Raw genomic sequence first — 14,049 nt, forward strand, 5'->3', positions numbered from 1 at the left:
CAAGACTAAGTCAGTCCCCACACACGGCATCTCTGCCTGCACGCCGTGTGACTGCCTGCCTGCCTGCCCAAAGACTAAGTCGCTCCCCACACAGCATCTCTGCAGGCCGCTTGACTGCCTTCTCCGCCACCACCAACAGACTCCAGGTGGATTCCTGAATTTTTAAGGCCGCTGCTAGCAGCAGCCGCTATAATAATTTTTCTGGTGCGTGTTCATGCCTGCCTGATTTTTCTGGCTGCACTGTGGCTGCAACAACAACACAAAAGGCATGTACATGTGTCAATTCCCCTTCGTGAAGCAATGACCGCCGGCTATATGAGTGCCTCGGGGGGTGGCACACCCAAGTTAATAAGGTCGTTGCTTTAGGTGTTAGACCCCTTGACACATCTTTTCCATCACTTTTGTGGCCAGCATAAATTTTTGTAGTTTTCAAAGTTCGCCTCCCCATTGAAGTCTATTGCAGTTCGCGAACCGCGAACAAGAACTTCCGCAAAAGTTCGGGTTCTCGCAAACTTCGCGAACCGCAATAGACTTCGCGAACCTAAAATCGGAGGTTCGAGCCATCTCTAACTGTAGATGCAAATTTAGTATTTTGTAGAATTATGCATTTTGTACCAACTCTGTATTTTGTATATTGGTGTATATCATTGTCTGTATTAGTTTGTACCCCATGTTTTGATTTGATTTCACTAGGTAGCACATTGGTCAATATTACTCTCGTTAGTCACTGTAGTCAGGCCACTATCTACACGGAGTTTGTATGTTCTAACCGTTTCTACATGAGTTTCCTCCCACATCCCTAAAACATGCAGATAAGTTAATTGGCTTTCCTGTAAATTGGCCCTAGACTATTGGACGTACGACTACGGTAGGGATTATATTGTGAGACCCTCTGAGGGGCATTTAAGTTACAAGACTACATATACTCTGTACAATGCTGTGGAAGATGTTCACACTATATACATACTAAATAAAAATTAATAATAATTCTTGCGCCTCTGTAATTTAAGTGTATGGCTACCTTTAGATGGCTAAGCGCAGGTGAGTCCACAGACAGAGGCTGCAGTTAGCTTATTCACCACTAGATGGCAATCCCACCTCTCCCAGATGGAACGCAAAGACAGGAAGTAATGAAGCCACAGATAGGAAGTGATGGAACGCAGCAAGATAAGATATTACAGGAAGTGGAGAGGACACGTTGTTGAAAGAGGTAATTGTGTGAAATTTTTGTTATATATTGAGCTGAGCAGAGGTCGGGGTGGACATACGTTGTTGCAGAAGAGGTGATAGTACACCTGTCACTATCCTGACCAGCCACTTGAAGTGCCATATAAGAAACTTTTATATAACTGTTTTAACCACTTCATGACCACAGGCTTACACCCCCTTAGTGATCAGGCCATTTTTCACAATACAGGGCTGTGCAACTTTCTCAGCGTGCAGCACAGCCCTACAACTAAGCACACACATGAGTCTTACCTCCTTTTATTGTCCTTAACAGGGCATTCATTTGGAGGTGTCTGATCGCTCCTGCGATCCTTTGTTGTTGTTTTTTCAGGCTTTCTGTGCCTGATTTTCCCTCCCTCCTTCTCCTTCCCACCCCCCTGCCCGTCCTGATTTGCTTAGGACAGCGATCTGTCCTTTTCTCCGCCTCTCATAGGCATCAGCCTATGAGAGGGCTTTGATCCCCTGCCACTCTGTGGGACAGCCAATTGTCCCTTGTACAGTGCTGCACTAGATAGCAGGGCTGTACGAATGTAAACAAAGAGGATTTCTTTCCCCGTTTACTAATGGCCTGTTAGCTGCGATCGCAGCTAGCAGGCTGAACATGGAGTATAGCTCCGTGAACTGGCAGGGAATGATCGCGCATGCTCGCGCGCGTTCCCTGATAAACTGCAGCTCCAGGACTTGACGCCAGTCCACGTTAGGTGGTCCTAGGGCTGCTGCCGCGTTCATGTCCATTGGCCTGATGCGGTCATTAGGTATTAAGACTTGTTTGTCAGTTTTCTAGTGGTCCCCCTACATGTCATCTCACCTTCCTAGTAATAAATTAATTCAGCAACATTACAGACATAGACAGCGTGTCCATCCAGTATAGCCATGTCCTCCCTGTGTCCTTCAGTACTGGCATTAAAGGGAATCTGAAGTAAAAATAAACTTATGATATAATGATTTGTATGTGTAGTACATCTAAGAAATAATACATTAGCAGCAGAGATATAAGTCTAATATTGTTTCCAGTACAGGAAGAGTTAAGAAACTCCAGTTGTTATCTGTGCAAAAGAGCCACAGATCTCTCCACGACTTTCAAAGTCGCAGAGAGCTCTGTCTTCTGAAGCTTATTATCTCAAGTGTCTGTCACTGTATTTTGTTTTTTTTTCTTCAGAGGAAAGTTTAAAAGTACACTAGCCTGGTCTGTGATATCATTTAGAATGATGAGTAGTGTGTAAACTGCAAATATTAGAGAATGATACAATGTTATAAAAAAAAAAACCTATATAACTGAAAATTGCTACTGATGTTCTATAAGGCCTCTTTCACACCAAGACGTTGCGTGTTAGGGGACGTTGATCGCATAACGTGCCCCTAACGCAACGCCTGGTTGTGTTGAAGTTGGACGTCAGATTGAGCTGCGTTATTTGGCTCTTGGTGCGCTGTTTTCTTTCTATCTATACTGATAGAACAGCCGCTCCAGGATAGTGATGGGAAGTCCGGATCTTTTCAAGGATTTGGATGATTCGAATTGGATCATTGAAAAGATCCGGATCTTTGAACCGAATCATTTGAATCATTTTACTAGGGAAGCAGACTGGGGGTGAAATGACTAGCAGGACACGACTTTCCCTGCACTGTGCATTCTGTATGTTCCTGTTTCTTCCAGACAGACATCCACTGTGAACCGAATCGTTCATTGTGATGATCCAGATGATTCGACTCACAAAAAAGATCCGGATCAAATGAACGATTCATTCATGATCCAGACAACGCTACGAGTCCAGGTTACGTCACCACAGTGCAGTGAATATTAGCCATGTGGCTAGTCACTGAGCATGTGCAAGCAGTCTAACATAGCTAAAGCCCAGTATAACGCACAGCATGCTGCACCTTCCCAGAACGTGCAGCGTTACAATGTAATGCAACGTGGGCACTGTGAACAGCCCATTGATTTTTCATTACTGTGAGTTGGGCTGCGTTACAGGCTGCTCTAACGTGCGCCTGTAACGTCCCACTGTGAAAGCAGCCTTAATTATTCATACTAAACAACCAATTCATTATATCATAATTTTTTCCGCTTCAGTGTCACTTTAACTTATCTGTATGTTTTTGGAATATGGGAAGAAACCAGAGTGCCCAGAGGTAACCCACACAGACACAGGGAGAACATACAAACTCCTTGCAGATGTTGACCTGGCTGGGATTCAAAATGGGAACCCAGGGCTGCAAGGCGAGAGTACTAACCACTACGCCACCGTGATGCCCATATATACTGGTGTGTGTTTTTTATAGGGCAGAGCAGCTGTAACTAGAAAAGGCCCGAACCGTTCGCCGGGCGAATCTCTCTGGGTCTTCTACTACTTCCGGGTCGCAATGACCCGGAGTAGTATGCCTGCGCTGCCTGGCGGAGCGCGTCCTAGATCGCGCTCCTGTTGCCGGGCACTTTTTGCGCATGAGCGTGACGTCACTCATGACGTCACGCACAAGCGCAGAAAGTGCCCGGCATCAGGAGCGCGATCTAGGACGCGCTCTGCCGGGCAGCGCAGGCGTACTACTCCGGGTCATTGCGACCTGGAAGTAGTAGAAGGCCCGCAGATTTGGAGATGTTCGCCGGCGAACAGTTCGGGAACCATTCGCAACATCTCTAGCTGTAACCAACACCTCCAATCTCAGCTCATTGATTGGACTCCAGCTGGCTGACACCTCACTCCAATTAGCTCTTGTAGATGTAATTAGGCTAGGGGTTCACATACTTTTTCCACCTCCACTGTGAATGTTTACATTTAATTATTTGTGTGTCATTCGTTTAAGCAGAGTGTGATTGTCTATTGTTGTGAATTCCAAAGGGTTTACATACTTTTTCTATCTACTGTGGATAGATAGTTATCAGCTCTAATAAAATCTCTGACTGAGCAATCAGTCTAGCTTTGCCCCGTAATGATTATAGCTGAGTCAGTCTTCTGTGATGTCTTTTCAAGCCCAAGCCTGCCCCCTCGTGGCTCTGCTTTCCTGCTATGTATCTTCAGCTCACTCCCTGAGCCCAAAGTCCGCCTGCTTCTGGCACATAGCCCTGCCCCCTTGCTCTGTCTTCTGAAGCTTATTATCTCAAGTGTCTGTCACTGTATTTAGTTTTTCTGCAGAGGAAAGTTCAATAGCCTGCTCTGTGAAATCATTTAGAATGCTGAGTATAATGTGTAAACTGCAAATATATGAGAATGATGCAATGTTATAAAAAAAAACAAAAAACTATAACTGGAAATAAAAATATGAGAATATGTTCTTTGCTACTAATGTTCTAGAAATTATCTGTACTACACATACAATTAATTATATCATTTTTTTTCACTTTAACCTCCAATATGTAATATACTCCACCCCAGTAATGCCATTTCTTTTCTAGTATAGCCATCTTCCCCAGCATTCTAGAGAATTAGTATGGCTAAGGTGCGCCAGAATGAAAAACTACAACCTGAAGCATTGTAATTGGCCATTACTACAACCTCTATGTAACTTAGCAGAAGAAGAAGAAGATACATAAGTGAGGGGTGATCAGAAGTCTACCAAGGAGAGTGACATGAAGAGGACAATTAAAGAGGAAGAAGAAGAGACTTATGTGAGGAGTGATCAGCAGTCTATAGAGTCGGGGGTCATTATGAGGAAAATTAAAGAGGAAGAAGAAGAGACGTATGTGAGGAGTGATCAGCAGTCTATAGAGTCGGGGGTCATTATGAGGACAATTAAAGAGGAAGAAGAAGAGACGTATGTGAGGAGTGATCAGCAGTCTATGGAGTCGGGGGTCATTATGAGGACAATTAAAGAGGAAGAAGAAGAGACGTATGTGAGAAGTGATCAGCAGTCTATGGTGGAAGGGGTAATTATGAGGACAATTAAAGAGGAAGAAGAAGAGACGCATGTGAGGAGTGATCAGCAGTCTATGGTGGAAGGGGTAATTATAAGGACAATTAAAGAGGAAGAAGAAGAGACGCATGTGAGGAGTGATCAGCAGTCTATGGTGGAAGGGGTAATTATGAGGACAATTAAAGAAGAGCACACTGTTACAGAGGGAAGAGCAGGTGAGTAATCCACATTAAATATAGAATACATGTGTATCTTTATTGCTGTTATAACTGTGCCACGCTCACAGACTGGCCATGTTATGGGTTATGCTATGTACTCATGTTAGATGTTTTCCATCTAAAACTATCATTCATGATTGTATTTGACAACAGCTTCCTAGCAGTAACAGTGCAGACACACTGATGGCTTTGGAGTACCATGTTCTGTGAAGAGGGGGGGGGGGGGGGGGTGGATGAGTGAGAAGCATCCTTCTACATCTCACAATATAAATACAATGCTGATCTATATTGTCACATGTAGCTATAATCACGTATTATTTCAACCAACAGAAATCTACCGTATGTGGCTTTTTCTAGTTCTACCAACCTGTAACAAGCTATTAACAGTCCCTGTATATCTATGCTTGGAATTTACAAAGGCTTTTGACACTGTTTCCCACAATAGCCTGATGCAGAAGCTGAGGCTACTAGGGGAAAATGTGTATATGTAGATAAAGACCTGGTTAAGGGGCAGAAGGCCCCTGCCCCTGCTGCGGGCTCCTGCAAGGGTCAGTGTTAGGACCAGTCCTGTTCAATTAATTTACCAGTGATCTAGTCGATGGATTACATAGTAAAGTTTCCATCTTTGTAGATTATACAACATTATGGAGAATTATAAACACAAGCAGGATAGTGACATTGTACAACAGGAGCTTGACAGCATGGCCATATGAGCAGACAGATCGCAGATGCAGTTTATCGTAGATAAATGTAAGGTTATGTACCATTGACGTGTCAATGGTAGCGCAACATATAAGATAAATGGCATTCAGCTGGGAACATCAGAATTGGAAAAGGACTTGGGAATGCTGGTCGATAACAAGTTAAACAACCGTATTCAGTGCCAAGTAGCAGCATTTAACCAGTTCAGGAACCTGGGCTTAATTAGTGACCAGGTCATTTTATGCAAAATAGGCCACTGCAGCTTTAAGGGCTCACTGCAGGTCCGTACATCTTAGCACTCAAGTGACCCCACCACCACCACCCTTTTATCCCTACCGACAGAGCTCTCTGTTGGTAGGGTCTGATCGCTGCTAGGGTGTTTATTTTTTCTTATAAATATTTATTTGTTTATTTTTTCATTAAATATTAGTATTTTTTTCATTATTTTTCTTCTGGTCCCTCCCTCCCTCCTTCTGCCTGCCTATGACAGCAATTGGGTGTCCTTGGCTTCAGCCTATGACAGCAGATCGCTCCTGTCTCCCCCAGGGGGACAGCCGTTTCACGCGGCTTTCTCCAGTACAGCGCTGCCTTAGATCACAGCGCTGTACTAACTAAATAGACGGCGGTTTCCCCGTCTAACAGTCTTTTAGCGGCGATCGCAGCTGGGAGACTGAAGGCATAGCGGAGTCCTGGGCTACGCCGTGGTCACGCCTATAGGCGTGACGCGGTCGTTAAGTAGTTAAAAGACAACCGTAACAAAAGGGATATGGAGGCTGCCATATTTAATTATTTTTAAACAATACCAGTTGCCTGGCAGTCCTTCTGATCCTCTGCCTCTAATACTTTTAGCCAAAGACCCCGAACAAGCATGCAGCAGATCAGCCGTTTCTGACATTGTCAGATCTGACAAGATTAGCTGCATACTTGTTACTGGCGTGATTTACTGCTGCGACCAAATAGATCAGCAGGGCTGCTAGGCAATGTGTATTGTTTAAAAGGAAATAAATATGATAGCCTCCATATTCTTCTCACTTAAGCTGTCCTTGAAAGAGGAACTGTAATGAAAAAAACTTCCCCTGGGGAGTACATAGCTTGGGAGGGGGAAGCCTCTGGATCCCAATAAGGCTTCCCCCATCCTCCTAGTATATTTATTTAAAGAATCCGGTGAACGGGTTGTTATATTAATTTTGGCATAACCTTCCTGTGAGTACAGGAAGGGAAGGCCAGTCCACAAAAACAACAACCAATACAATCAAAAACTAGGCTGCCACTCAATATACCGTATAAAAAACAACTTTATTGTATCAAAAATTCCGTGAGAACACTGCTATACCCCAACACCCCCAGCTAGTTAACCCCCCCCCTAAAAACATGCTGGACCGCACATAAAGCGCACCCAATACAGACCACACATCTGCACCTCACACTTATCCAATTTGGATTGGCTAATCCGTAACATGTGATGAGATATGCCGGATTCACGCTATAACATAGATCACTTTCTAGTGTGGGGTCACTTTCATAGATCACTTTCTATCCTAGTCTAAGGGATCCAGTACTGGCAGCCCCTGAAACCACAGCCGACATGATGTCAGCCGTGGCATGGGCGCTGCAGCACCTGCAATATTAACCTTCCACGGCTTCAGCGCAGGCGCAGTAGCGGCTTTCTGATGGGCTCTGGCGGAAATAGCTGAGCCCGATCGTGTCCGCTCCACTACGCAGGTTTAGGCGATTCGTGCCTACACAGCAGAGTGCAGTATCAAAAAGGAGGATTCCGCACAACAGTCTTCAGGAACAAAATTGCAAGCTTATTGTCCAATTAAACACAGATGCAATATCTGATCTGACCAAATAGCTGACAATCGTTTCGGGGGTCTCTGGGGTCTCCTTTGTCAAGGCATAGTACAGAAAAAACATGTTTACATGGTACATGATTTTTCTGTTCGTTGCCTTGACAAAGGGGACCCCAGAGACCCCCGAAACGATCGTCAGCCATTTGGTCAGATCTTTATTGCATCTGTGTGTAATGGGACAACAAACTTGCAATTTTGTTCCTGAAGACTTTTGTGCGGATTCCTCCTTTTTGATACGGGATTCTTGCTGCCGAGGAGTCCTGCACCAGCAGATCCACACGCTAAGATGTGCGATTCTTTTGTTTCTTATTTTACACAGTAGAGTGGACCTTATTGGGCTCAGCGATTTCCGCATCAGCAGAGAGCTGCTACTGCGCTGGAGCCGGGGGAAGGCAAATATGAACATGTCCGCCATTTGGGGGCTGCTAGAACTGCCACCATGGGACGGAGGAGAATGGGGGAAGCCTTGTTAGGATCCAGAGGCTTCCCCCTCCCGAGGTAGGTACAACCCAGTTTTTAAGTTTACAGATCCTCTTTTAAGCAAATGAAATTCTGGGATACATAAAACGGGAAATAAAATAACGAGATGCTAGTATACTGCTCCCTCTGTATAAATCACTTGTGAGGTCACAACTGGAGTGTGGGATACAGTTTTGGGCACTCTATAGGAAGGACACTGACATATTAGACCAGGTGATAAAACATGGGATTAGACCCATCTTTTCTTCTGGGAACAGTTGTCTCTAAAGGTCCATACACACGGGCTGACTGATGTCACCCATCGTAGATCAGTACCCAATCCACTGGGCGCCATCGCTGGGCTGATGCAGTACAGATGCGGAGTCAGTTGTAAAGTTGATAGTGCGTTTTGTTGCTATGCAGGAGGAGAAGGGTCGACACCTTCTGTGTGCCCCCTTCAGTGCTCGTTCTGGACCTCCTGTCTACCTTTTACAGTGCTTTCTCTTTACCTCCTGTGTGCTCCCTACAGTTGAAAACACTGCCATTTCAGCGCAGGTGACTTGGGCGCACAGGGAATAACTTTGGCGCTGTCAGAAGACGGAGCTGAAGTTACTTTTAAAACACTATAATTTCATTCCCCACCATCCATGGCGGCCTGGAGGGGGAATAGTATTTAACACGGCCGGGAACTTGTGCAGTAGCAGGATCAGCCGTACCTCCTGTGTGCCCCCTTCAGTGCCTCCTCACCTTCAGTCCTCAGACTGCACCTCCTGTCTTCCCTCTTCAGGTCCTCCTCTGTACCTCCTGTGTGCTTCTTTTAGATTCCTCTTTACCTTCTGTGTGCCTCCTTCAGTGCTTCCTCTGCAGCTCCTGTGTGCCCCCTTCAGTGCTCGCTCTGCACCTCCTGTGTGCCCCATTCAGTGCTCCCTCTGCACCTCCTGTGTGCCTCTTCAGTGCCTTCTCTGCACCTCCTGTGTGCCCCCTTCAGTGCTCGCTCTGCACCTCCTGTGTGCCCCCTTCAGTGCTCCCTCTGCACTTCCTGTGTACCCCCTTCAGTGCTTGCTCTGCACCTCCTGTGTGCCCCTTTCAGTGCTCCCTCTGAACCTCCTGTGTGCCTCTTCAGTGCCTTCTCTGCACCTCCTGTGTGCCCCCTTCAGTGCTCCCTCTGCACCTCCTGTATGCCCGCTTCAGTGCTCACTCTGCACCTCCTGTGTGCCCCCTTCAGTGCCTCCTCTGCATCTCCTGTGTGCCCCCTTACAGTGCCTCCTCTGCAACTCCAGTGTGCCCCCTTCAGTGCTCGCTCTGCACCTCCTGTGTGCCCCCTTCAGTGCTCCCTCTACACCTCCTGTGTGCCCCCTTCAGTGCTCCCTCTGAACCTCCTGTGTACCCTTTTTAGTACTCCCTCTGCACCTCCTGTGTCCTCTTCACCTCCTGTGTGCCTCTTCAGTGCCTTCTCTGCACCTCCCATGTGCCCCCTTCAGTGCTCCCTCTGCACCTCCTGTGTGCCCAGTTCAGTGCTCCCTCTGCACCTCCTGTGTGCCCCCCTACAGTGCCTTCTCTGCACCTCCTGTGTGCCCCCTTCAGTGCAGAGAAGAGAGTGCATATAATTTTTATTTCCTCTTCCTCGCTATAATGTTGTGTTTTGTAGTGTCACAATATCTTTATTTGCACAATTAGGGACAAAAGAAAGAAAAGGTTACATTTACAAGGGGCATATGAGTGACACAAGTATACAATGGTAATAAGAATGTGTAATTGAAACCACATTGCTCTACAAACATAGCAACTATTTCTTGCTACAGTGTAAGTACATATAGGTAACTTGTTATAAGAGTAAAACATTGCTTCTACCGTCTCATCAAGCTCTACTTTGCTTTAGTGCTTTTGTATGTATGGCCAATGCTTTAAGGTGCCAGCAAAGCAATTACTCAATCGCTCAAACCACTGTCATTCATAACACCAGGAAGTCAACTAGCCAACGCCCGAATCCCAACAAAGGGTGTGAAGTCCAATGCAGAGAATACAAAAGGCCGGGTCTAAACATGCATTTTGCAATTTTAGTTTGATTTATTTAGTGGTAACACAGCCACAAATCACCACAACATTTCAGCATGCAGGCCTTTATCAAATGCTTATTTGACAAAGGCCTGCATGCCAAAATGCTGTGCTGTGTTACCATTAAATAAACCAAGCTAAAATTGCAAAATCCAAGTGGAGACACTGCCTTTTGTATGCAATGCTTAAAGGTGCCCATACATCAGACGATGATGGGCAGATTCGACCAAGAGACAAATCTTTCTCTGAAGGAAGCTGATCGGTGAGAGATCTGTCAGCTGCCCATACAGCGCAGGCCGATTCCTGATCAATTTCAGCATGAAATCTCTTGAGAATTGTCCAAGTCTGCCACATCTGCTGCATGCGCCGCTTCGCCGATGTTCCCTAGTGTATAAATGTACGTGTGTGCAGTGTGCATGTGTGCGTTTATACATCACCTGTCCTGTGTCGCGTAGCCTGTCTATCGTCCCTATCCAGCCTCTTCCATTAGCTTTATACACGCCACCAGTGTGGCCTGTGGCATGCGTACTATGCGCTGGCGACGTGTATACGGCTAATGGAAAAGTGTCAGATTAGTAAGACACCTAGGAACTGCTACACAGCCCAGGTAATGTATAAAAGCACACAGCACACGTGTACATTTATACAGTATAGATTCTGGGGAAACAGGGGGATTTGTCGCTCATCCCGATATCGTTCGCCGTTAGCGCCGCCCATGCCACTGACCATGATGGCCCGACATCTTGCAGCATATTCAACCAATTCATGAGACCAATGTCAGATCAAAATTGGTTGCATCGTTGATCGGGCATTCACTTGGCAGCAGCGATTTTCATCCGATTATAATATCTGAATTGGAGGTCTGGCCACCTTTAGGTGTTGGGATTGTTAGTGAGATGCAAAAATAACATGCCAATAACTCGGAGATGGTGCAAATTGTATGCTAAAAATGTGCAAAGTTATACAGATGCTGCATTGGGTCAATTTCCAATCTGCATCAACTTGGAATTATCAGCAGCTCACTTACCATCCCTAATGATAATTGTTCCTCCCCTCAGAATTCTCTAACAGGAAGTGATGATGTTTCTCTATTTGCAGAGTGGAGTCCTAGCATCAGGAACCTCTCAGAGCCTCATCTCTCTGGGTCCACAGACTGCATAACGGATGATGATGTCATCAGACAAGAGTCTCCTGCGGATATCTTGGTCATCCCAAATATTCCCCCAGATGCCCCTTACCTGTCTGTCCCCGAGGGGCCTCATGCCCAGCTGTGCTCTCCCACTGCTAGAGGGTCTTATTCCTGTTCCACATGTGGGAAATGTTTTGTTTGGAAAAAAGAACTTGTCAGACATGAGAGATCTCACGCTGGTGAGAAGCCCTACTCATGTTCTGAGTGTGGGAAATGTTTTGTCTATAAATCACTGTTTGTCAGACATGAGAAATCTCACACTGGTGAGAAGCCCTATCCCTGTGCTGAGTGTGGGAAATGTTTTGTAGAGAAATCAGGCCTTGTTGCACATGAAAGATGTCACACTGGTGTGAAGCCCTACTCATGTACTGAGTGTGGGAAATGTTTTGGGTATAAACATTCCCTTGTTTTACACATGAGATATCACACTGGGGAGAAGCCCTATTCATGTACTAAGTGTGGGAAATGTTTTATAGGGAAATCAGAACTTGGCATGCATGAGAGATCTCACACTGGTGAGAAGCCTTATTCATGTGCTGAGTGTGGGAAATGTTTTACAAGAAAAATATATCTTGTCAGACATGTGAGATCTCACACTAGTGAAAAGCCCTTTTCATGTGGTGTGTGTGGGGAATGTTTTATAAGGAAATCAGCCCTTATCATACATAAGAGATCTCACACTGGTGAGAAGCGCTACTCATGTACTGAATGTGGGAAATGTTTTGGAATGAAAGGAAAACTTACCAGACATAAGAGATCTCACACTGGTGAGAAACCCTATTCATGTGCTGAGTGTGGGAAATGTTTTGGAATTAAAGGAAACCTTACCAGACATGAGAGATCTCACACTGGTGATGGCGAGAAGCCCTATTCATGTGCTGAGTGTGGGAAATGTTTTGGACTTAAAGGAAACCTTATCAGACATGAGAGATCTCACACTGGTGAGAAGCCCTTTTCATGTACTGAGTGTGGGAAATGTTTTGGAAATAAAGGAAGCCTTATCAGACATGAGAGATCTCACACTGGTGAGAAGCCCCTGACTTAGGCCTAAGCACCAAAGCTGCCGACCCCGCAAGAGATGAGGGGCAAACCTGTAACGACATCTGCATCTACCTCACCACCACTGACTCCATGTCCCTTACCAAGTGACAGACAGTTACTCAATTACTGTTGGAGGATGTTATGTCTGCTATTAAGTCAGAGATTGATTGGCTTGGGCAAACACTTGGGAGTGGAAACCAGGCCCCATATACATGAGCCATTTCCAAATGAGGTAATTTAATACCTTAAAGAGAAACTGAAGCGAAAAAAACATTATTCAATGATTTGTATGTGTAGTACGGCTAAGAAATAAAACATTAGAAGCAAAGACATAAGTCTAATATTGTTTCCAGTACAGGAAAAGTTAAGAAACTCCAGTTGTTATCTATGCAAAAGAGCCATTGAGCTCCACGACTTTCAAAGTCGCAGAGAGCTCTGTCTTCTGAAGCTTGTTATCTCAACTGTCAGTCATTGTATTGTTTTTTTCTTCTGTAGAGGACAGGTCAATAGTTCACTAGCCTGCTCTGTAAAATCATTTAGAGTGCTGAGTAGTGTGTAAACTGCAAATATTAGAGAGTGATGCATAAAAAACACTATATAACTGAAAATAAAAATATTTATTTTCTTTGCTGCTAATGTTCTAGTAATTATCCGTACTACACAACCAATTCATTATGTCATAATTTTTTCCCGCTTCAGTGTCTTTTAGAGTTCCTTCACGAAACACACGGCGCATCGCATCACTTACCCCCCCCCCCCCCCCCCCAACCTGCAGGCCATTGTAAAGGCATTGAAAGTCTATGGAGACTTACACACTATTGCAGTGCAATGCAACGAATGTAGCAAAATCACTGCAAGCCCACTGCAAACTAATCACTGCAAGCCCACTGCAAACAAAGTCCACGTACTAAGAGGCTTAGGGACTATCCAGCTGCCCTATAAGTTGCCAAGCATCTGACAAACTATTTCATATACAGCGCGGGGAGACCAATGTAAATGATATGGCGCTCGGGTTGTCCAATATTCCCAGTGCTTGGTGTTCCATCCAAATTCTGACTACTTGCCCATTTACAAAAAATGGTCCACCTCTCAATGGAAGTCTGTATTTTAAAGTGACGTTGAAGTGAAAAAATACTTATGATATAATGAATTATGTGGATGTGTAGTATGGATAATTCAAAGAACATTAGTCACAAAGAAAGGAGTCTCATATTTTTATTTTTAGTTATATAGCTTTTTTTTTTTTTTTAATAACATTGCATCATTCTCTAATATTTGCAGTTTACAAACTAGACTCTGTATTTTAAACAATGAAACAGAGCAGAGCTATTGACCCTTTGAACTTTCCTGTAGTAAAACTTTCAACAAACAAGAAACAGTAAGAGTTTGAGATAAGTGCTTTAGAAAACCGCACTGTAGCCGACCAAGCTTGTTCGGAGAGCTCAGAGGAGCTCTTTTG

At 44.9% G+C, this 14,049-nt stretch overlaps 1 protein-coding gene across 2 annotated transcripts; it reads left to right on the top strand.

The window, feature by feature from the left end:
- Nucleotides 1-1,159: 1,159 nt before the first annotated feature.
- Nucleotides 1,160-13,766, top strand: LOC137559267 (gastrula zinc finger protein XlCGF57.1-like). 2 transcript variants are annotated; one of them, XM_068271799.1, is made up of 3 exons: nt 1,160-1,210; nt 4,616-5,288; nt 11,459-13,766. In XM_068271799.1, the coding sequence occupies exons 2-3, from the start codon at nt 4,790-4,792 to the stop codon at nt 12,592-12,594; spliced, it is 1,635 nt and encodes a 544-aa protein (XP_068127900.1). In that variant the 5' UTR covers nt 1,160-1,210; nt 4,616-4,789; the 3' UTR covers nt 12,595-13,766. The 2 variants fall into 2 exon arrangements, with proteins under 2 accessions (XP_068127900.1, XP_068127901.1); XM_068271800.1 differs by having other exon boundaries at nt 1,186-1,210; nt 4,621-5,288.
- Nucleotides 13,767-14,049: the final 283 nt, after the last annotated feature.

The sequence above is a fragment of the Hyperolius riggenbachi genome, chromosome 1 (genome assembly GCF_040937935.1).
Source record: "Hyperolius riggenbachi isolate aHypRig1 chromosome 1, aHypRig1.pri, whole genome shotgun sequence".
In the NCBI taxonomy this organism is placed as follows: Eukaryota; Metazoa; Chordata; class Amphibia; order Anura; family Hyperoliidae; genus Hyperolius; species Hyperolius riggenbachi.

Bases quoted from the DNA above. Each gene is read 5' to 3' on its own strand.
- LOC137559267 (XM_068271799.1), top strand. From the start codon at position 4,790: ATGAAGAGGACAATTAAAGAGGAAGAAGAAGAGACTTATGTGAGGAGT. The intron at 5,289-11,458 runs GTGAGTAATCCA...CTCTATTTGCAG, and splicing joins TGTTACAGAGGGAAGAGCAG to AGTGGAGTCCTAGCATCAGG.